This window comes from Thrips palmi, unplaced genomic scaffold (assembly GCF_012932325.1).
Source record: "Thrips palmi isolate BJ-2018 unplaced genomic scaffold, TpBJ-2018v1 HiC_scaffold_18, whole genome shotgun sequence".
In the NCBI taxonomy this organism is placed as follows: domain Eukaryota; kingdom Metazoa; phylum Arthropoda; class Insecta; order Thysanoptera; family Thripidae; genus Thrips; species Thrips palmi.
In genome coordinates, this window is record NW_023144627.1 from 3,955,663 (window position 1) to 3,977,261 (window position 21,599).

Here is a 21,599-nt window from a genome sequence, read left to right on the forward strand (position 1 = left end):
TCAGCACACCAAAAACTGCAGGAAACTATGTAAAACTCGACTTAAAAATTTTGGTCCGAAATTGGTAAATATTTGGAAAAGTAAAGGTCTGGGGTGAAAATAAAAGTCATTTTTGTGATCAGCACACCAAATATTGCAGGAAACAATGACTCACTGAGGAAATGTTGGTACTGAGGAAATCATGTAATTCTAGTTGAAAGTATGGGTCTGCAGTTGTTAAAATGAACGCAATTTCTAATTATTGTGTTTCCTGTTCATGGTGTCATAACATGAACCCTGTCACTGTTACTCAGTCGAGTAACATTCGACAGTCAGCATTGAATTCCTTAGTACAATTAACAAATGCTTCAATTACCATTCGATTTCTCCTTGTTATTGAACTTATGAACACGCAATTTGTAATACCTAAAAAGCCTTTTATCTCCCTTTTATTTTAAACAAGTGGATGAAACTATATTGATTTATCTCAATTAATTAAAAAGAGACACATTTACAGGCAGGCTGATTGCAACTACTTTACGGAGAAGACCTTCTGTCAGATCCAATGAATCGTTTCATAGAATCCAATGTCGAGCCCACTTATTGCTAAACACAATTAATCTTATTCATAATGATAGTCATGATGTGATATTTAATTTTTGAAACAGTATAGCATAAGTATTTACCTAACATTCTGAGTAAATTAAAAACTCAAACCATGACCCACACAAATTACCAGTTGTCTCAGACAATATATGATGAAGTTAAAAGAATCGTCTTCTGAAATCATACGACCAAGTCACTGAATCGACTCATTGAATCAGATGTCAAAGTCAAACCTTGTATGCGCTACACTCACTCACCATATAGTTATCTTTAAGGTTAGTACTATAGTAAACATACAGCATTGCAATGAAGCCTTTTCCCAGAGTCAGTGTCAAGAGTCAGCAAAGACTATTTTTTTTGGCAAGATTAGAGTCGCTGGTTTGTACTTGTAGATTGTATAAATCTATTTTCTAATTGTTATTGAGCAAAGAAAACAACTAAAAAGTAAAATGTCTGAGAATAAAAATGGAAATACACTCTCAAAGCTTATAAAGACCAAATCATTCTTGCAATTATCAAACACACTCACTCCACTGACTAAAACATTTCCCCTGTAGCGGGGGAGGGGAGGGGGCGGACGGACCGACGAAACGCGTAATTATTGTCACTTTCATTTTCCGTATTTCACTGTGTTGACACTCCGGAGGGGTTTCAATCATTCTAGAATATCGAAAAACTATGACCGAACTCACTTCTAAGCCCTTCTGCTCTCTATTTTGTTTTATTTGCCAATGTTCTGCCAGTCCCGTATTTGAGAGCCGCGGCCGCAAGTATGAAAAATTCATAAATGCTGCCAACCTAACCACGCTAAGAACCTAATTCAAAAAGATGTTTTGAATATTTCAAACGGTAGTAATCGTGAATATAAGATAAACTCCCCCTGTGGGAGCTTTAGGAGATGTTCGGTGCAAAATTTGGGAACTATTAGTGTTGTAGTTGCTGAGAAACGTGAGTGAGTTACAGACACACAGACAGACAGACAGACAGACAGACAGACGCACGACCAGTCACTTTTTGGACCGCCCAAACACGGCAAGGGCTCGCTATCGCTCGCCAATGATAGTTGTTATTCCTGTGCCTACAGTATTTGAAGTAAAATATGGGGTGTCCAGTTCTTCCCCCCCTGACCCTATGCATGCTCAAAATACGTTGTCAGGTTATAATCGTGCACCAAACGACTACTTGGCCACCGTCCTAAATGCTGCGGTTTTCAGGTCAACCCATCTCACAATTTTGTAAAAAGTGATTCATGCATAAAGGAGCTTACGACAATAAGTTTTATTCAATTTTTGGAGATGAAGAAGATAATGCCTGCAATGGTTTGCTTACTCAGCTCAGTCAAAAAAAAAAAAAAAAAAAAATTAGTGCCATAGCATCAAGGCCTGTGGCATGATTAAGGAGGTGCTAAAGAAACACCAGATACGCTTTGCAAAAAAAAGCTGTATTTACAAGTAAACGTTACAGCATGATTAAAAGTACACTGGCTGGTAAAAGATCCAAGGATCTTGTCACACCATTAAAATTATCAGATTTAAAAAAACAAACAACAAAAAACGATGATAACTTCAGTCTAAAATCAAATAGCTAAAACAAAATTAAAAAGAAAACAGAAAGTAGTTAACACTCACACACTAAATTGGAATCGCCATTGAGGCCCAAAGTGCAGAGTTGGAGGTCACAATTGTTTGAAAAGTAACATGACTTTAAATAATCAGTCAGAAAAAAAAACAAGAGTGGGAGAGGAGATTCCTGGTCGACTCTACTGGATCTTGAGGTGCAGGGAGCGGCCCAACGCGCTCAATGATGACTCCAGCGTAGCGTCCAACTTCATCGAGATGTCTTCGAGACAAACCACCTGGAAAGTAACAAGAGGGAGAGATATCACAAAACAACAGGCGGAGACAATTTCTTTTTAAATTAAAAAAGAATTTGAGGTGGGAGGTCTTCAGAGATAAGTTTCCCTCGCACTGTGCTCTCCGAACGAGGAATCCATTGGGGGGGTCACACGTTAAATTCGAGTCCTTTTAGCGACTCGGGAGCTCAAAACGCGTCCAGAGTTTTGGACGCCTCCACCGGTCTTCTGGCCCGCCCACAGTGCAGCGGACAGAGAAACCAACTCACCTTCAGGGGCCCTGAGGCAGCCAACGGCCCAGGTGCTCCGACTCGATTTCTTTGACAGCACACAGGCGGAGCTCGGTAAAAGCGGGCATCCTGGTGACGTCCTTCAGCAGGCCGGCCATCACGGCAGCGGGGTAGCAGCCTCCAGTCAGGCTCAGGCAGCGCACCTCGCTGCAAATCCCTGCCGACAAAGGGGACCAGCTTAAATACGCAACTCTAAAACGATTTCCCATTGGATGATCGAGGGGAAATCAATGTGAATTTCGGAGTACGAATCCAATGAATTGCAGTTGAATAACGATGAATTTTAGTCGAATATCGACGAATTTCAGTCGAATTTCAATGAACTGCTGATAATTTTCGATAAAATTCCGTCGAATTACAGCAAATTTTTATTCCCTAATTTCGATAAATCTTAGTAACTTTGTATGAATTTCAGTACATTCTACATGTTTGGTGCATTGCAGTGTAAAAATTTTGGCTGGATTATTTCCCCTAGCCTCTGACACAAAACAGAACTTTAGCAAGATACTTCATGGGAAAAAAAAAATGGCACTGCACTCAAGGGGAAACACTTTTCCATTCGATCATTTTACAAACTTGAATACATTAACCGGCATCACGCCTGTAAGTAGGAAGGATTGTTGGAAATAGGGGAGAAAACTGCACACGCTAACTCTTTCCCAACAATCGCGAAGGGTCCCCCCTCCACTGCATTGCTGCTGCACGTTTGAGTTCTCGTCTACAATTGTGGCATCCACTCAAGAAAAGTTGAACCCACTCAAGGTAATTCAAGTACGCTACTCACTGCTCAGCAGCTCATCCAGCAAGGCAGCCATGCGGTCCGCGGATCCCCGCACGGGGGGCGGCAACTGCAGTTCCAGCCGCTGCAGTCCCCCGAGCACAGCGTGCCCGCCAGCAGCGCCTCACGGGTCTTCTTGGGCAAGGAGACGCTCTTGGACGGCTGCAGCGACAGGTCCCGGAGCAGCGGCAGTTGCCCGACCACGGCCAGGCCCGGCGGCGTCGGCAGGCGAGGCGACGCAGCTGCGTGCACCGGCCGATGGCAGGCCACAGCTCGGCGGGCACCTGGGGGCACTTGTCCGAGGCCAGCAGCGCCAGCTCCGTCAGCGGGCCCGCTCTTGTGGGCCAGCACGTCCAGCACCACCTGCCACGCCATCCAACCATCAGCATTGGAGCACGCTCGAAAGGTCCAAGAGTAAATATGAAAAAAGAGGGGGGGGGGGGGGGACGGACTGGGAATTACAGTGAAGAAATCAAAGTGACTTCGGGCCAAAACTGCAGAATTTTGGGGGGAAAATATTGAAAATTTCCGTATTTGTGACATTTTGGAAACAATTTGGTGCAAAAATTTTAGGGCGGGTATTTTCCCTTAGATACATGTAAACTTGAGCGAGGGCATACGAGCTTCGTTCGATTATGTTCCAAATCTTTTCCGACTTTTCTTTGAACGTAAAAATAGAGAGCTTTTTTAAGGGGAAAAAAAGTGGTACAAATAAAATACAACGAGAACTGTCAAAAAAAAATACGATTTTAAGAATCTTAGGGGTCACGAAGTCTATTTAAGTAATTATTTGGAGTGAAGAGAGAGAAACAAAGTTGTGCAAAAGTGATAGGGGGTGGCTCAGGGGTGGCTACCAATGGCAGTGGTACCGATGTGCCACCCGTCCAAATATTTCGTTGGGCAGATAACAGAACGGGGAGCGATGACTGCACGGTGTACCCACCTCCTTCCAGTGCTTGTAGTCCTGCACGGTGGGGAAGTGGAAGGGAAGGACACCAGGGAGGGGCATCCCTTGCCCAGCTCCTCGTCGTAGCCGCCATGGGCCCCCTTGTGCAGCTCGTACGTCAGGTCCCGGTGGGTCAGCAGGTCCATCTTGCCGACTTTCTTGATGGCGAGGTGGAGCTGTCCGCGCTCGCGACCGAACTGACTGAACCAGGTGCCAAGGCGCAGCTTGAGCCTCTCCAGCTTCGGGCCCCATCTGCGCAAAAACAGTTGAAGAGCAGTTCGAAATTAAAAATTTTTGCAGGAGCGCAATGAGGGACAATATTTCTGTTTTGAGCTGAAGTATTCACAACACTGTACGTATCTAATTTAAGTACAAATATGAACATAACTTTAGTATGCACAAAAACGGCCGTGGTTATGGACATAAAGTTCATAACCATTTAGTGTGTACATGGTAATATAGTGTGAACATATTACATGAACTTTACGTTTCTCAAAGAATTGATACCAAATAATTGATGAAAAAAGTAACGACAATCTATTAACTTCATTTACTTATTTATCTTACTTTTCTGGGAAATTACTTATGCTGAATTTTAAAAAAAATTATTCTAGCCTAAACGAATACGTACTTGACGATCAAAAATAGTCAGTAACGGGCTGAACGAGCACACTCTCAAACATTTCCACAATCGATGAGCAGAAAGTTTTACAGTGGGTAGTGGGTCACCAATCGAAGATTTTGGACTTAAAAATGCGTAATGAAACTGCAAAGTACAACGCTACTTACTTCTCCAGCAGCGCGATCTTGGCACAGCCGTCCCGCTCCACGCGGATGTCGAGCTGCCTGGCCGGGCAGTCCATGCAGTCGAGGCGCTCCCACGCGTCCCACACTGCCTCGTCGTGCTCGAAGCCCCAGTCGTCGGCCGTGGCCATGCCGCTCATGTCCAGCAGGCGCAGCTGCGGCGCGCGCTCCAGCAGCCACACCTGGAGGCAGACACCGCGGGGTTGGAGAACAAAATGTATAGCACCACTTACCCTGAGAAAACCTCACAAACTATTTCAGGCCTTACAAAACAACGCAGTTTGCTATAACAAAGTATTTTGAGCATACATAAACTTACAAAAAAAATACATAAAAATTTACGAACTGGTTCTTCGTATAACGAGGTAAATTAGTCTGAATTTATGTACGCTCAAAATACTCAGATCTGGGGGGGAAAAACAGGGGGACTCATCCCTAGTAGTGTCATAGAATTGACTAGAATGGGCTTTTTATCTGCAATAGTTTTCAAGAAATAAATAAAAATAATTAATTGTTTTATTAATGAAAACTATTGCAGATAAAAAGCCCCTTCTAGTCATTTTTTTGACACTAATGGGGGGAGTCTCCCCGATTTTCCCCCCCCCCCCCCCCCCCCAGTTTAGCAAGTATGAGAACAAAATCTTACGAAAAACCCAAAATTTTTAAAAGTTTCGACTGAATTTCCAAAAAAAGTCAAAGTCACTTCACTTCAAGCCGAAATGAAGCTTTCTCAATTTTCTAAAAGGGGTTTTTAAAACAGATGTTGTAAAATCTTGATCCGTCTACATCAGAATTTTTTTTTTACAAAGAGCTTTTAACATGTATGAGCCCCCTTGAGCTTATGTATGCTCAAAATACTTCGTAAGGTTTTAAGGGTGTACAAAATTGAACATCATCATCCAGTGCTTATCTTACCTGCTTCTTGCAGGTCGATGACGTCATCACCACGTCCGCGTGCCGCCACGCCTCTGGTCGCGCCGTCAACTTCCTCCAGCGGCGACACACCCGCGCCGCCCTCAGCAGGTCCTCGACGGGCAGCCAGGACAGCACCTGCAGCAGCACGGCGTCCGGCAGCACGGCCAAGGACGGCCTAGGCGAACAGAAACTGCATTCACTCTTTGTCTTACAAAAAAAATTGCCGGAGGGGGTAACCATTTTCAATTTATTCGTGCAGAATTCCTGCAGAAAGTTTAGGCGGGATTTCGCGCCAGAATTGGCGCTTGGCGCGAAAGTTCAAGGTGTCAACTCGCACTGTGGATGAATACACTCACTGAGAAAACCTTCCAAACTATTTCCGGCCTCACAAAGAGACGTAGCTTGTAAAAATTAAGTATTTTGAGCATAAATAAGCTTAAAAAGAAAATGCTTCGTAATTTACAAACTATTAATGAGCGAAATAATCTGCATTAGTTTATGTTGCTGAAAATACAATGAAAGGGTTTTTAAACGTTCAAGATTCTCTTAGGAATGGATCTGGGGAGATTTCACGTCAAAATTACGCAAGACTTTGCGGAATTTAGATGGGTATGCGACATTTCACCAGATTTTGAAGGGATTTCACGGGATTTCAACCGATTTCGCGTAAGATTTCAAGTGTACAGAGGAAAAAGAACACAAGGAAATTTGGCGGTTACAGTGCTTAAACTAAAACATAACTCTACGCTGTTTTAGAACAATCTTTTGCTGCGTACAAACAACCCGGACAGTCCAAGCACTGACTACTGCGGGTCACTAGGAGGGACTTTACTGGGTCTGACTTAATCAGCAATCAAAATTGATGCTCATAAGGCTGTATACTTCAGCTGGTTTACAAACGTCTTGTTGATGAACAACGCAAGTCATGAGTAAACAAGTTAAGTCATCTGCAAACAACTTTCAGTCATGCAGAAAATTAGCAACATATTTGCTGCTTAACTACAACATTACTTCCAACAGTACTGTACTGTACGACAGTTACTACAGTAACTGCAGTAATATCCCCTTGCAATCGGTTCATCTAGTCGGGCGGGATCGCTTTAACTACCAGTGTACTTACCCGTCGTGAAGCTGCTCTTTCGGCGGTGTGCCTTCCTGAGCCCTGGCCGCCCTGCCCTTGGCAGAGGCTGCCACTGGAGCGTCCTGAGCCGCCTTGGCGCCCTTCTTCTTCCCTTTCCGCGCGCCAGCCATGGTACGCAGCACTAGTCAACTGTCGATGCTCTAGCGAGGGGCGTCCGTCTGACACGGAAACCGGGGGCAGGATGCACGTGGATCACTCACACTGTAAAGGGGACAAAACATAAGCACTGTGGGAAAAAATCACAGTAAATCCTGTAGTGATTAGTACAGCTGTCACTGTAGTTCAGAGTACAGGATTTACTGTACTTTTTAAACAGGATCTACTGTACTTTGTACGGGATTTACTGTACCACAGGAGTGGAGTACGGAATATCCTGTACCAGGTACAGTAGATACTGTAGCCAGGCACGGTAAATCCTGTGTTCTGAACTACAGTAAATCCCGGCAAAAAAATTAACGGGATTCATTGTGGATTTTTCGCACAGTGAGGTTGAGATCGTAGCATACGGTAAACACACACAGTGAGCCAGATGAGCGGTAGAGGAGGTAAAAACTTATGACGCGTTTTGAGCTCCACACTATGGCAAAAGGCTACGAAAAATTCTGTTAATTTTTAGCCAAGATTCTTCTTATGGCCCTCGCGTACCAATATTATCCGTAGGATAATACAGCATTCATCGTAGGACCGTACGGTCTTCTCGAACCTGGAAGACTGTATAGTTGAATGGAGAACCCTGCAAGGTCCTACGGAGAACTTTAACAAGGAGGCTACGGAGAATTACCTCGACCTGTTCACAGAACTTTCCTCAGTTTTTTGCCACAGTGTAAAGTCGCTGAATGGGACTCCAACCGATCGTGTGACCCTAACCAATGGACTGCACTCCGAACGAGAAATCCATTAGAAGCGTCACTAGTCCGCTTCAAGTCCTGTATGGCGACACAGGAGCTCAAAGCGCGTCTTGAGTTTCGACCGCCTCCACCGATCTTCTAGGAAGAATGAAAACGGAAGTCAGATATGTGATCCATTGAGAAACATTGATGCGGATGAGTACGCTGCTGACATGATCATCCGCGGTGGACATTTGTAACAGATACTGACAAGTCCAAGTGGAAACGCTCAAATTCAGTCAGCAGTTGTAGACAGTTAAAGCCGAATGTCTTCACGCAGTCTAGTCGAAATACAAAGAAATTCTTGAAATAAAAAAACGCTGAAATACAAATCGACTGTCATGGAAACTTGATTCCAATCCCTTGAAAATCATCTCATGGAATTCAGTGACGTTGAACATTAAAATTCAAGGTTTTTTCCCTCTTGGTAATGTCTCACATTCATTTTCAATCTACTTGTTCCGGGAAAGATTGTAACACAGAAACGCAGAGCGCACTTACATCACCGAGTCGTGATGAGTTCGTGACACGTGAGAACTAGATTTAAAAGCGGTTCACTGGCACAGTAAGTAGGGAAGGTTGTAAAATCTCTGAACCCTCGCCGTCCGCCCGATAGGAGAAACGTTACGCTGGCCCAAGCTACCCACCCACCGCTCTGCGTAACATTTCGCAAAATTTCTAAATGAACCTTACCCGACTTTCTTTTCTTTCGCTACGTTCCGTAACACTTAAGATGATAACCGTGACGTTAGGCTGGCCAGCATCGAAAACGGCACCTGAGAAGTTTGATGGGTGTTGCTAGATTGCAACAGCATGCAAATGATAAGGACACATTTGGAGCAGGCTGATGTGTCAGTTAAGCACGCCACTTCCGTTCGTTTAGTTCGTAACAGTGTGACTGTTTCTAAAATCTGCCAAACAGACATTGGAACATGAAATTAAATCATCAAAAGATACGGAAAATTCTTAACCGAATCAGCGTAACATGACGCTTGACACATGAAATATGGAATCACATTTCTTAGGACGGTAAATAGGCCTCAAGGGTCAAAATCGCGTAGAGAAGTGAAATTTTGAGGAACGTTACGTTAAGGGATACGTACATGGGCGCGAGAGTCCGGGGATTCCTCGTGTTACGCAGGTATTTGTTTCTGTTGTCAACTACACGAGGGGGAAAATCGATCCGCATCAATAGGATATGTCACTTCGTGCCATACCAGCGCTGAATTTAATGAAACTCAAGCCGAGACTACATTGTCATAATTTATTTCTAAAGTCAACGAGAAGATCCACTAAGATTTGTCAAATTAGCCTTGGGCAAAGACGAAATTGACCGTCGCTCGCTCAAACGGATGGAAATCGTCTCCGGTGCTGTCTGTTCACGACGATAAATGCAAGCTGTTGACGAGGGGCGTACGACACGACTGCAAGATACGGCATGCGAATGGTCGATCAAGTGGCAGGAAGCGTCGAGATGATCGCAGTGTCTCTGCGTGCCACAGGGACGTCCATTTGACGGCACACCATAGAACCATTCCGTTGGCTCCTGTAGACAGACCACGGGGCCTGAAAAAGGTCTTAGTTCGAAACCTACTCTACAAACTGAAGTGTGTACTCAGTACACATCTACAGATGCATACTCAGCTGAGTTCACATCTACAGATGCATACTTGGCTGAGTACACATCTACAGATGTACACCTAACCTCTCCAAGTATGCATCTGCAGATGTGTACTCAGCTGAGTATGCGTCTGTAGGTGTGCACTTGCAAGTATGCATCTGTAGATGCATACTGAGTACACAGTTCAGTTTGTAGAGTAGGTGCGTCCGCCGCCTGAAAAGCGTTGATTGTGATGATATATAGTTGTTTTAACCATGTATGACCACATTAGTTTCAGACATGGCGCTAAGATGTGCGTCGGGCGTCTTGTCTTTGACGGTCCTCCTTTTAACGCTGATGAGTGGCACCTTCTCTCGGTCAACGGCGCGAGTAAGTGCCCTGACAGGAGGAAAAGGTCATGTTGACGCAAAGTAAGAAGCTAAATGAGAAAAAAATTTGGACTCACTTAGCATTAGTGACCCCCCATGACCCAAATGTGACAAGAAGGAATTTTGAGTGAAGTGTTTTTAAAGTACAAGACATCACAAAAATTGAGAAAATGGTGATAGATAAAAGATTTGGAACATGAAATTTCTTGTAGCATTAATTGTGTGAAATAAACAAAACAATTGTTTTTACGCTAAGTAACAACACATGCAGGATATAAATGAACACTAACCTTTTAACTTAAGCCTCATCCAGAGCGTCTTTTTTTTCCCTTTGTTTTTTTTTTCCAAATCTGTTGCTTTTGACCACCGGTCACCTTTTCGGGCATGAAACTCGTCAATGAAGGGTTAATACTTTCACGCTAAACACCTGACGGAGGAGCAAACGTGGAACAGTCTAATTTACTTTCTAATACGAAGAAATACTTCGTAAATTACGAACTGTTTTCTTTGAAACATGACGTATGCTCAAAATACTTTATTTTACATCAAGCCACTCTTTTTCGTAAGGCTTCAATAGTTTGTAAGGTTATCTGAGTGTTGCTGCTACAGAAGCCTAAAGCTATTCCGGTAATATACGACGTCGGAGTCTGCACGGACAAGAAGCACCACATCGAGATCTACAACGTGACCACCATCATGGACGAGTGGGGCGCAAACTACGTCACAGCCGACATCTTGTTCCGGAAAGGAATGAAAAACACATCCAAGGTACACATTAAGAAAAATTGTGTACATTTATACGAAAAATGTTTAGAACCGAAATAAGGACTAAAGCGGACTAAAGAACTTGTCCAATATGAACCCTGGTGTATTAACGGGCACGGCAAAAGAAAGGGCCAAAGTTCTGATGTTGGCAGGTAAATTGTTGGCCTGATTTGATTCGTATTCTTTTATAACTTTTTCCTGCCAATGTAAAGCAATTACTTACTGCTCAGCTAGAAGAAATTTCAATTCCTGGCTAATTTTCCTACGTAGAAGCGATTGGTTGCACTTTCGCACGATACAGTAATTGATGCTCGAGGTACAATGGAACCGGAAACAAGAGAATCTTAGTTTTAACATAAGGGTGCACGCTAGTCATTGTCTCAACAGTTCATCCTTTCGGTGCACTGGTGAAACAAAGGCATTAAAATTATGCCCTTGAAGGGCATTCGTAAATGCCTGAAGGAAGGGCAATAAAATTTTGCTTGAAATTCCTACACCATTCACGCCCTTCCCAAGGGCATAGAACGATCTATGCCCTTGGGAAGGGCGTAAAAGAGTATTTATGCCTTAGAGGACATAATTTTTATGTCGTTATTTTACCAGTGTGAGGTTTAAATTTGAGTATTCCATCTTCAGTTCGTCGTCATCATTACGAAGTGCACTGGGGCAAAGTCGCCCAATCTATGCGAGTATTACCTTCGCTGGGTCTGGACCGCAGCCATCTGTCGTTTGATTCCGACCAGAGGCATGATATGGAGTCCGATATACGACACATTCGAGCCGCCGTACACCTGCCCTGTGCCGCCGGTAAGTGCAAGTACGCACTAAGAAAACGCAGCTACACTCTCAGACTAGCTATAGACTTTTAGAAAATGGTATTGACATTTAGTCAGTAGCACCTATAGTAATTTGTGTAACAATAATATGTAAGTACTTTTCGCTTTTGAAATTAATTTTTACATATTTTATTGGATTTATTGACCAAAAAACTCCCAAATAATTGAATGCAGTAAATTACGCGTATCTCAGAAAAAATTTAAAGGCAATAGTACCTGGTTAATGACGATGACGATTTAGTCAAGTCAGTACGACCGGTAGATCGGAAATTCCTGAGGGAACTTCGGATCTAACTTCCCAGGATTTCCCAATTTAAAAAAACTGAGGCTAAGTATGTCAGAAGACCGGTGAAGGTGGTCAAAATCATAGACGCCTTCCGAGCTCTCGAGTCGCGTAATGAGAATCGGACCGAACGTGTGGCCCCACCAATGGATTGGGCTTCGAACGAGGCATGCATTGGTGGGATCACACACTCGGATCGAGTCCTGTTGAGCGACTCTGGAGCTCAAACCACGACCAGAGCTTTGGCCGTCTTCCCCGGTCTTCTGGCCCACTGTGGAGGGTCTAACGCGTGCTTGCCATGCCCCAGGGACACTTCCTCGTCCGCAACGCCACCGTGGACGTGGACGCCGCCATGGCGCTGATGCCGGACAAGCTCTACAAATACATCTGGCCCGTGGAGGTCCAGTTGTACGACGAGCACGGCGAAATGATTGTCTGCTTCGTCGCCACAGGCGAGGCCCGATACGCAAAGGGAAGCACGGGGCATCCCAGCTAAGACCCATGCTCAGTTTAAAGTCTGCCAAGAATCTTCGTAATAAGAAGAAAACGCAGGCTAAATCTACGATGAATTGCTTGACTCCACGAAGCCAAATCCTCCGTAATAGAAAAAATTTTCCCCATATTACGAAGAAACCTGACGATATCTTTATTTCCTTCGTAGCTGCCGCTCCTTGGATGAATACCTTTGAATGTAACTAAATGAGATTAAATAAACATCTGAAAAAAGAAACCTGACGTCTCCTCGATAGCCCTTACGAGTTCAATCGGGACTGAAGAGTAGTTCCAGACCGGAAGTTCATTGGTAATCGGGAGAAGCAGAAGGGTAGCTTTCGGCCAGTGTAAGATTGTGGAGGGGGATGTTGAAGCTACACCATACCCTTTGAGCAGCTGAGCCCAACGATACACTTTGGATACCCCAATAGGGTATTTTAACGAATCCCTGGACCGGAAGTCAAAGAACAAAATTAAGAATCAAAACCGCTTCTGCACATGCGCAGACGCTGCCTCAGAGTGGAGGGGGGACGTCTGCGCATGCGCTGAAGCGGTTTCGGTTCTTACTTTGTTCTTTGACTTCCGGTCCAGGGATTCGTTTTAAAAATCTCTTTCAACGAACGGTAATGAGAGCAGATGATACTCGTTTGGTTTTCTTCTACGGGATAGTATGTGCTCATTCGAAAGATAGGCCTAGTATTTAAAAACTGAGTCCTTCGTCCCGGGGGCCTGCACCGCCGCGCCGTGCCCGTTGGATGGCGAGCATCCGGTGCCTCTGCGCTGTAGCGGGAATTGATTGTCAGTGTTGCGCGCAGGCCGTTGCGCGCGAGGAGGGGGTGCATTGTTTACGCCCGGCCCGGGGAGTGATTGTCGAATGGCGCCGCAGACAACCATGTGCTCGAATTCCGCGCAGGCTGCCCCGGCAGCCAGCCCCTATAATATTGTTAGGATACGCACTTGGTTTTTGGACTCCCGAGTAAAACCTAGCTGACACTCTTATGTGTCTTGTAGTTGTAGTTTTAGATATGTTATTAAGGTATCATCTGTAAAAAAAAACCATATCACAATGTTAGGTGTATCACCTCCTCTGAATAGGTCGCAAACCCAGCTGAAGCCCTGGGACCTTCGTTTTGTCCGCAGCAACCCCCGGGTAGAGGGACAAAACGAGGAGTTTGACTGTACACTCTTATTTAGCGAGTACATGCCAGGCACACACTATTTTGGTGTGTAACTAACAAGTATGCTGTGAATAAAAGTGTTCCTGGAAGTATGCTCTAATAAGAGTGTACTGTGTACATACTTTAGTTAGCAGAGCGGTTTCCTTTGCGTCCAATATTAACCGTGTTCCTATCCTAAGCCTCGACTTGAATAGTCTTCAAAAGGGTTCTCCGGTGCAACTGCAGGGTGATTCCGTGCGTAGAGGGTCATTTTGGATGTACCAAATGTTCTTTTTTAAAGTTCAACTTTAGGGGCTAAATTTGGTGTAGATGGTACACCAAATGTGGGTACATAGTACATAGTACCCCACAGTACCCCTCTGAGCGTGGCAGCGCTACAAGTTGACTTTTAATTTCACCCCCTATGAAATACGGCGGAATTTACAGAAATAATGACGGAATTTACAGAAATAATGACGGAATTTACAGATTACGGAATTTACAAAGCGAAGTGTTTAGTCTCCTGACCCGCTGGGTTACTAGATAGGTAAAAACTGTTGACGGTGTCATTTTGAGCATCCAAAATAGCGTTTTTCAGCGAAGGTTGTGGGAACTTTCTCCCTCAGATGGAGGAGCTACGGCCCGAAACGGAATTTACATCTATTTTTACACCCTTACCGTTTTGGACAATTCTGACGGCCTGGAAGCGTCGTTGGACCGCCCCAGGTCCCGCGGGCACGGGCTACTGGAAGCGTTTTTATGTTCTTTCGATCCCAAGTGGTCGCGAGGTTCTAAAACGAAAAGGAACCCCAGTAGACCGTCAGTTGTGAAAGCAGCATAGGTCACATGGTCACACGGTGGACATTTTCCCATAGGCTGTTTCGGGTTCAACAAGTGATGTTACAAGGGTCACCTTCCGTAATTTTGCGAAGAATAAGTCAGGGAAGAGAGTGAAATAGCCAGTTTTCTTTTGATGTGGCTGAGTCATATACTACAGCATGGCAATGTAGTCTTACAGTTGTTGGTGACCATGACGGAACTTACAAAACGACACTTTAGCAGCTTACGAAACCTAGAAAAACAAAAGTTACATTGACTTATCCACATGAGGACATGGTCTTCGTTTAGTAAAACAAATTTGAATTGCCCAAGCTACCAAATCAACCTCAGTTCAGGCGCAAGGCCCCGGTGACCTGAAATGACCCCCTACGCACGGAATCACCCTGCACTCTCACACTCGTATTGACTTTTTTCTCTCCATGATCTACTTTTTGTCCTTTGCTTACGTAGTTTTTTAAACAGCAATAAAATGTAGTTTTTCCTTTGTAACCCTGTACTGTAAGACTAAGTTGTCATTAGTTATTTACTATTTTTCAAGTCAATCGCGTATTGACTCTTTGTCAATAGCAAATTGACTTGGGGTTAATATAACGAACAGAATCTCGCACAGATGTTGAGGAAATAGTACTTTTTATTGCTGTGTAAAAAAAAACTCTTTAACAAAGTACAAGAAGTCAATAGCAGTCTGAGAGTGTGGGGTTGGCAATAATTTGATCGGTGTCTGCGCAACGCGCGCGGTCAACAGGAGTGCTTCATACATTGAGAATTAGACCAGTCAAAATCATGACTTATATTTTGGGGCTGTAGGAAATGCTTGGCTTGTCCAAATGTTCTTTGAGGTACGCTTATTACCGCATTTAAACGCACAATTCTTTAATCTTTATTTCTTTATTTTTTCGTTTGCTGATTCTAACATTCGGTTTAAAGATTAACAGATGTACCCTTCATCCCTCAAAAAGGGCGATGAAACCACCACTTACTTAGTTTTTCGTGCCTATGCTTCGCTACACAAGTTTGCAAAATTGTTCATGCATGCATTTAAAGGCGTTACACCTAGATAGGTCGGGAAACGTTGAACATCTTTTGAACACAATTAAAAAACATTGAACTTGAACCGCCTCTATGGTTCAGACCTAGCATATACAGCAGAAACTACAAAGCGTAAAAATAAATCGGAGTTTTTTGAACTTTTGTTTAAACATTGATAAGTTGCACTTGGTCTAGAAAGCGCTAGAGAATATCACGCTGCCTGGTAAAAACTGCACTGCACGCTCGATTGGAACCAAATGCTTTTCAATGTGAACCGGTGAATTTTTCATAATTCTGTCGAACCAATATCGGCGGAACGTGGTGGTTGCTGAGGCTTATTGCTGGTTGGAGGAATCAGCAGGAAGAGCGGACGAGCACGGAATTTTGAACCCCTGCAAGCCCCGGAGGGCAGTCAGCCGTCCTACGGTGCAATGAGAACCATGAACGACGGCCACGGCTCTTCTCCTTCTCGCAAAAAACAACAGTAAAAATTGATCATCCCGCGGTAGGCGGTCTCTTCATCACAATCCTGGTACATCCATACTCCCAAGTGAAGCCGTAGGTTTCTTTGAAGCAGGTCCTGGGTGCGGATGTCGTGCAGCCAAGCTTTGTAAGCACTTCTTGTCACAACGAAGAGACAGCTGGGGAGGCGGGGGCGGGATGTGGGTGTCAGCCCCCGCAGAAAGTCATCCTTTGTGAGCAGCACAAAATGATAGCTCACCCCAAGCACGGGGAAACCCGGGGGCAGACAACCAGCCAACTCCATGAGATCTGGGTAAAAACCCCCCAGCTACACAGGTCTAGAGCTTCAAGAAGACTGGCAGAGCGCGTTTTCAGTGAGAGCCTGCAGTGCTGCAGAAGGCAGCTTACGTGTAAAAAACGACTGAGGGAGGCTGCGACGACTGTCGCACGAAGTCCAAAGCCACAGGGTCCGGCGAGCAGGCTAAAGAACGCATTTTTGGGGTAACTTTCCCAACAAGGAACAGACAACCTGTTCAGTGAAGTCTCCCACATCCACTTCTTCCAGTGTAGCAGCAAAGTGTTTCCAGGAGCGAAATAAGAAAAGGGTCCGAGGCACGACGTAGGAAGGGCAGCCCAAGGGATACCCGAGCTTCGTTAGAGACGGCTTCACTGCCAAACCACGACATGGGCCTTGCAGGAGCGTTGCTGTGTCTAAAGAGCAAATCTTGAGTTCTCGTAAACCCTGAAGACTGCAGATGGTATTTAAAACTTCAGTACACCGGTCGGTAAGTCAAGGTGAAGAGAAACATAGAGCGTTTTCAAGCCCCCGAGAGAGTGTACTGTATGCAGAATGTTTGTGGCCAAGGCCTCATCCCGTCCTTTCTAATAGACAACCGCAGCTCAGCTATAACACACGAAGTGGTAGGCACCATGGACACCATAAATGCAAAATCTTCTACATGACCAGCAAGTCTGCCAATGCAGGGGACCAGTCTCAGGACAGCGCGCAGAAGGCCTTGTTCTTGCTTATAGTCATTCCCACCTAAAACTCTAGATCCCCAAAGCACGGCGTCGCCACAGGTCGGGGTGCAGGCAAGTTCTCTGAGGCGGCGGCACAAAAAAAACGAAGGTGAGGAGCTCCCCGGAGGGGAGGAAGGCCAGCACGGCCAAAACGCGTCGTCCGGCAGGGAGAGGAGCTGTGGGCACAATGGCAAGGAGGGTAAGGTCTGCAAGCGCAAGTGTGAGCATGGCACACAAATCAAAAAGCGAGCCTGTTTTGCACATTGTTTAACATTGCAAGAAAAAAAAAACAAAAGTACACAAATTTCTGGTAAATGTTTTATAGGACCGGCATGACGAGTGCTTTCCGGCCCGGGGCCCCGTTGTGGTTTGTACAATCTCATTGTACTTTATACAATCCCTGATGTACTTTAATTGTACAGTTTTCGCTGTACTTTAGTAGTACTATTTTACACTTTTTTGCAGTGTACGGCGTGCCTGACCGAGACTGTATGGGTCCTGCACCCTTTAAAACCCTTTCGAAGTATTTTTAGCATACACAAATTCAACTAATTTACCTTATTATACGAAGAATAGTTCGTTAACTACGAAGTATTTTCTTTGTAAGCTTATGTATGCTCAAATATTTTTATATAACAAAAAACTTCGATTTGTACGGCCTGAAATAGTTTGGAAGTTTTTCTCTGTGTGGGCACACTCTCATTCGAGAAAACGTGACGTCACGTTGAAAGAATGTGACAAAATGTCCCCTTTTTTTTAAGCATTGTGTCACATTCATGTGGATGCCAATCAGCCATAAAACAGCTCATTCGCATTCAAACGAATGTGACACAACCCTCAAACGAACGTGACGTTTTGTCACGTTCGTTTGAACGTGATGTCACGTTCCTGGATTGAGAGTACACTTAGTTAGAAAGTAAGTTTCTTCTAAGCGTAACGCTGCGGTGCATGGAACGGGTACGAGTCGCGTAACGTTACGGCATACCGAAACACTCAATATGAGAAGACATTAAGAATACACTGTACAAACAGTAAGGTAAAAAAACAATTGTGGGTCACGAATCCAAAAGTGGTCAATTTACAAGCAAAGAGGCGAAATGGCCCACAATTGATATGACGCACGGTTGATTCATTGTGCTACAGATCCTGCAGTTTTCACAATTCCGAAAAATAAATTCAAAAGTGAAATCCTCTTGTGTTTAAGCAAATCATATCCAAATTGAGCTCCTACAATGCTGACCCACAACTGGTTCCAAAAATCAATTGTGGGCCAAAACAGACTATTTTTAAAACAGCCGTAGCTTAGTAACTAAGGATGATAGATGGGGCTACTATGCTACAAAACTTAGTCCAAGGACCATAGTTGAAGGCCGCACATGCATTTTTGTCACCAGGTCAGAATTAAAGGCCTTAATTTAGAATTTCAAAAATGTGACCCACAATTGATTTTTTACCTTACACTGAGAATGAAAAAGTCATGATCAATACCCAATTTTGGGCGAGGTTTACTTTCTCACCCAAATTTGGGCGAGGAACGTTTCCTCGCCCAATTTGGGCGAGGAAGGGTGTATCAGCTCCCTATATAGCTCCATAGTATTATGACCCAAATATGGGTGAGGAAACTTTCCTCACCCAAATTTGGGCGAGGAAAACTTCCTCACCCAAATTTGGGTAATAAAGAATTCCTCACCCAAAATTTTAGTCATGATCATGACTCTTTCATTCTCAGTGTAATGAGGGTAAAAAAAGTGTTCATCTAAGAAATTTTGCGTGACGTTACGCTGAGAGGGGGTGGATTCCGGCATAACGTGACGCCGCTTAACATGGGGAAGGGGGCGGGGGGCAAAAAAAATGTCCTTAATTACGTAACGTACTTAATGGACGGCCCCTTTGGACGCAATACAACGTAAATCAACCATTTTTTCAGTTGCGTTACTCTACTTTCCACCCCACGTCGAAGCACGCTGTTCAGGAGACTTACATCCATGGCTGCCACTGCCTGATGAGGACGCCGACTGCGAACCGCTGGGTCCAAAATGCTGCTGATGCTGGATGTTGCTGATGCCGCGTGTCCCGCTGCCAAGGGTTGGATCTCTCCGCGTCGAGTCACGTCGTCTGCAGTTCCCACAGCAACCACGAGCTTGCCACCCCGAAGTAGACTGCAGCGGCGATCCACTCGGCAAGGCTGCAAACGATTGCAAGGTTTCACGCGGTGGCAAAATCAAGCATGCATGTTACGGCAGTACAGTGACGAATGTCCACACTACAAACGCAACTTGTCTACTGAGTACTCACTTACAAACGCATGCTAGGCGCCGTATTACTCCATACTAAGCCTAGGCGTTTGTAAGTGTGTACTAAGTAGACAGTGTGGCCGACTAGCTCCACATCCGCGCAGGTTGAGCACTTTTGAGCGTAGTTTTACGCCGTTCTTCAAGCGCAGTAGAACTACGCCCGGCTTCAAGCATAGTTCTCCACTTTGCCCCTCTCCCGCCTATCTAAATGCCTGGAAGAACTTCTTCTCTACGCTTGACGCCAAGCGTAAAGTCTTCAAGCGTAGTTGTATGCTTGAATGAAGCATACAACCACGCTTCAGTTTTAGCAGTGAGGATGCACGACTTCGACGGCCAGCTTGGAGTCCCCTGCCCTCACGTCAACCACTTCACTGGTTGAAGGCAGCCTCACTTCGGCCAACGCTCATCCCTCCGTACACTCCTTCGGAGGCCGAGGTACAGACAGAACAGGGTTGTTACCTGCGCTTGAGTGATTCCCAACAGAGGGCTTCGGCCCAGAGAAAAAGAGGAGGAATACCGGATGTCGCAGCGGCAGCCCATAACAAACCCTCACTTGTTTCTGTCCCCTCCACTCCAAAGCAGCCGACGGCCGCCGCCAAATCGGGGTGGAAGGGGTAAAAACAAGTGAGGGTTTGTTATGGGCTGCCGCTGCGACATCCGGTATTCCTCCTCTTCTTCCTTAGGCCGAAGTCCTCTACTTCCAACAGTCTACTGATATCGCAGTCCTTCTGCATGCCACGGGATCCTCTGCTCATCGCCTTACTGCTACCTTGAAGTGTATGTAGTGTATATACACAAAGCAGGTGTACGCCAGGCCGTGTTTAGTGGTATCAGGCTTTGCGATGCTGCGCCAGTTACGCCAATCCTGGCTTGGCGTTTACACCTACCTTCACTGAAAAACCAAACGTGGTCCAGACCGCACCACTGGTGTGGTCAGATGGATGCCATTTTGACCACATCAGTTGGTGTGGTCTAGACCAAGTTTGGCCACGTTGGTGTGGTCTAGACCACGTCCACGTGGTTTTCTAGACCACACCAAAGGGTGGTCTAAACTTTTGGTTTTTCAGTGTTCGCCTGCGGCGCTTCCTGCTAGCCTTCGGCAAGCCATCTCAGAAATTTATGTTGAAGCAATGAGTAGATCACTCCGTGAGACAAACAGCCTGTGAAATTGGCCACTCCGCTGCTTAGAACAGAGGAAGAAAAGATGCCAACAACTTCCGTCCCCTCGCCTGCGGGGAACAGAGGGGCAGCGGAAGTATGTACTTCTTTTCTTCCTCTTTTCCAACCAGAGGAATGGCCTATTCGTTTGAATGAGGGTGTGCGTCGCTGCCTTGCCGATTCTGCAGGGCCCCTTTCTCACGCTTAGCTTCGCCTCAGTCCTTCTTGATTTGTCCTCAACTTCCGGTCCAGGTATTCATCAGAATATATTCCATTCTGCTCCGTGTATATTCTGATGAATACCTAGACCGGAAGTCCCCGTCCTCCTCCACTCGGCGTGGAAGCGAATTTGGAACTTACGTTTGTTCTTCTCTGAGAATACCTTGCAGGCTTTAGAAAGAAAAGTAGTTCGTTTCAACAAAGTATTTTGAGCATACATCAGCCTGCAAAGAAAATACCTCGTATTTTACTAACTATTTCTTCGTACAATAAAGTACAGTAGTTTGTACTTGTGTATGCTCAACATGCTTCGTAATGTTTGAGGAGGGGTTTGAATTTGGGGTACTTTCGTTCCTTAAAGGGAACAACAACAGAACTCTAAATTGGGGAAACGAAGGGTCCAAAACAAGCCCTTTAAAAAACCTGCGCGGCCACCACGTTGACTGGGAACAAAACCGCGTTATGTTCAAGGGGGCCGTTTTAAAAGTGCTTTATAGTTTGGTCTCATCCGTTTAAGATGGCATTGTGTGTACCCCTAGGGCAGAATACCTTTCGGGTCCCCGTTTTCCCCTTCCTCAAGGGTCTCATCATCCGAGACGGGAGTTAAGATTTTTAAAACAACCCAGGAACACCTGCGTTGCCCTCCAGGGTTAACCTCGTCCGGCCTGCTTAGGGCAATTTTGTTTTTCCGTTTTAAACTTGTGACTCTGCGTAATTTTTTCCCCCAAAAAAGGGGTTTTTCCAAAAGTTAAAAAATATTTTTAAAACCCGACTCTCTTGCTTTTTTTTAAGGCCCTGGCCTTTTCTGCGGCCGCCCCCCCGGGGTTCCCCAATTTTTCGAAAGGAGGAAAAGATCT

The 21,599-nt window shown here is 45.0% G+C and overlaps 2 protein-coding genes across 2 annotated transcripts; one reads left to right on the forward strand and one right to left on the reverse strand.

The window, feature by feature from the left end:
* Nucleotides 1–3,629: 3,629 nt before the first annotated feature.
* On the reverse strand, nt 3,630–9,194 carry LOC117644310. Its single transcript, XM_034383649.1, has 7 exons — nt 8,892–9,194; nt 7,291–7,512; nt 6,171–6,345; nt 5,241–5,437; nt 4,449–4,703; nt 3,762–3,868; nt 3,630–3,667 (listed from the first exon to the last, which is right to left on the reverse strand). The coding sequence occupies exons 2-7, from the start codon at nt 7,419–7,421 to the stop codon at nt 3,630–3,632; spliced, it is 903 nt and encodes a 300-aa protein (XP_034239540.1). The 5' UTR covers nt 7,422–7,512; nt 8,892–9,194.
* Nucleotides 9,195–9,677: 483 nt separating this feature from the next.
* Nucleotides 9,678–12,761, forward strand: LOC117644975. The gene is made up of 5 exons (XM_034384838.1): nt 9,678–9,805; nt 10,091–10,188; nt 10,797–10,955; nt 11,589–11,759; nt 12,379–12,761. The coding sequence occupies exons 2-5, from the start codon at nt 10,099–10,101 to the stop codon at nt 12,565–12,567; spliced, it is 609 nt and encodes a 202-aa protein (XP_034240729.1). The 5' UTR covers nt 9,678–9,805; nt 10,091–10,098; the 3' UTR covers nt 12,568–12,761.
* The last annotated feature ends 8,838 nt before the right edge of the window (nt 12,762–21,599 follow it).

Bases quoted from the DNA above. Each gene is read 5' to 3' on its own strand.
- LOC117644310 (XM_034383649.1), bottom strand. From the start codon at position 7,421: ATGGCTGGCGCGCGGAAAGGGAAGAAGAAGGGCGCCAAGGCGGCTCAG. The intron at 6,346-7,290 runs GTAAGTACACTG...CTGTTCGCCTAG, and splicing joins AAAGAGCAGCTTCACGACGG to GCCGTCCTTGGCCGTGCTGC. The intron at 3,869-4,448 runs GTGGGTACACCG...ATGGCGTGGCAG, and splicing joins ACTACAAGCACTGGAAGGAG to GTGGTGCTGGACGTGCTGGC.
- LOC117644975 (XM_034384838.1), top strand. From the start codon at position 10,099: ATGGCGCTAAGATGTGCGTCGGGCGTCTTGTCTTTGACGGTCCTCCTT. The intron at 10,189-10,796 runs GTAAGTGCCCTG...TTGCTGCTACAG, and splicing joins TCTCTCGGTCAACGGCGCGA to AAGCCTAAAGCTATTCCGGT. The intron at 10,956-11,588 runs GTACACATTAAG...TTCCATCTTCAG, and splicing joins GAATGAAAAACACATCCAAG to TTCGTCGTCATCATTACGAA.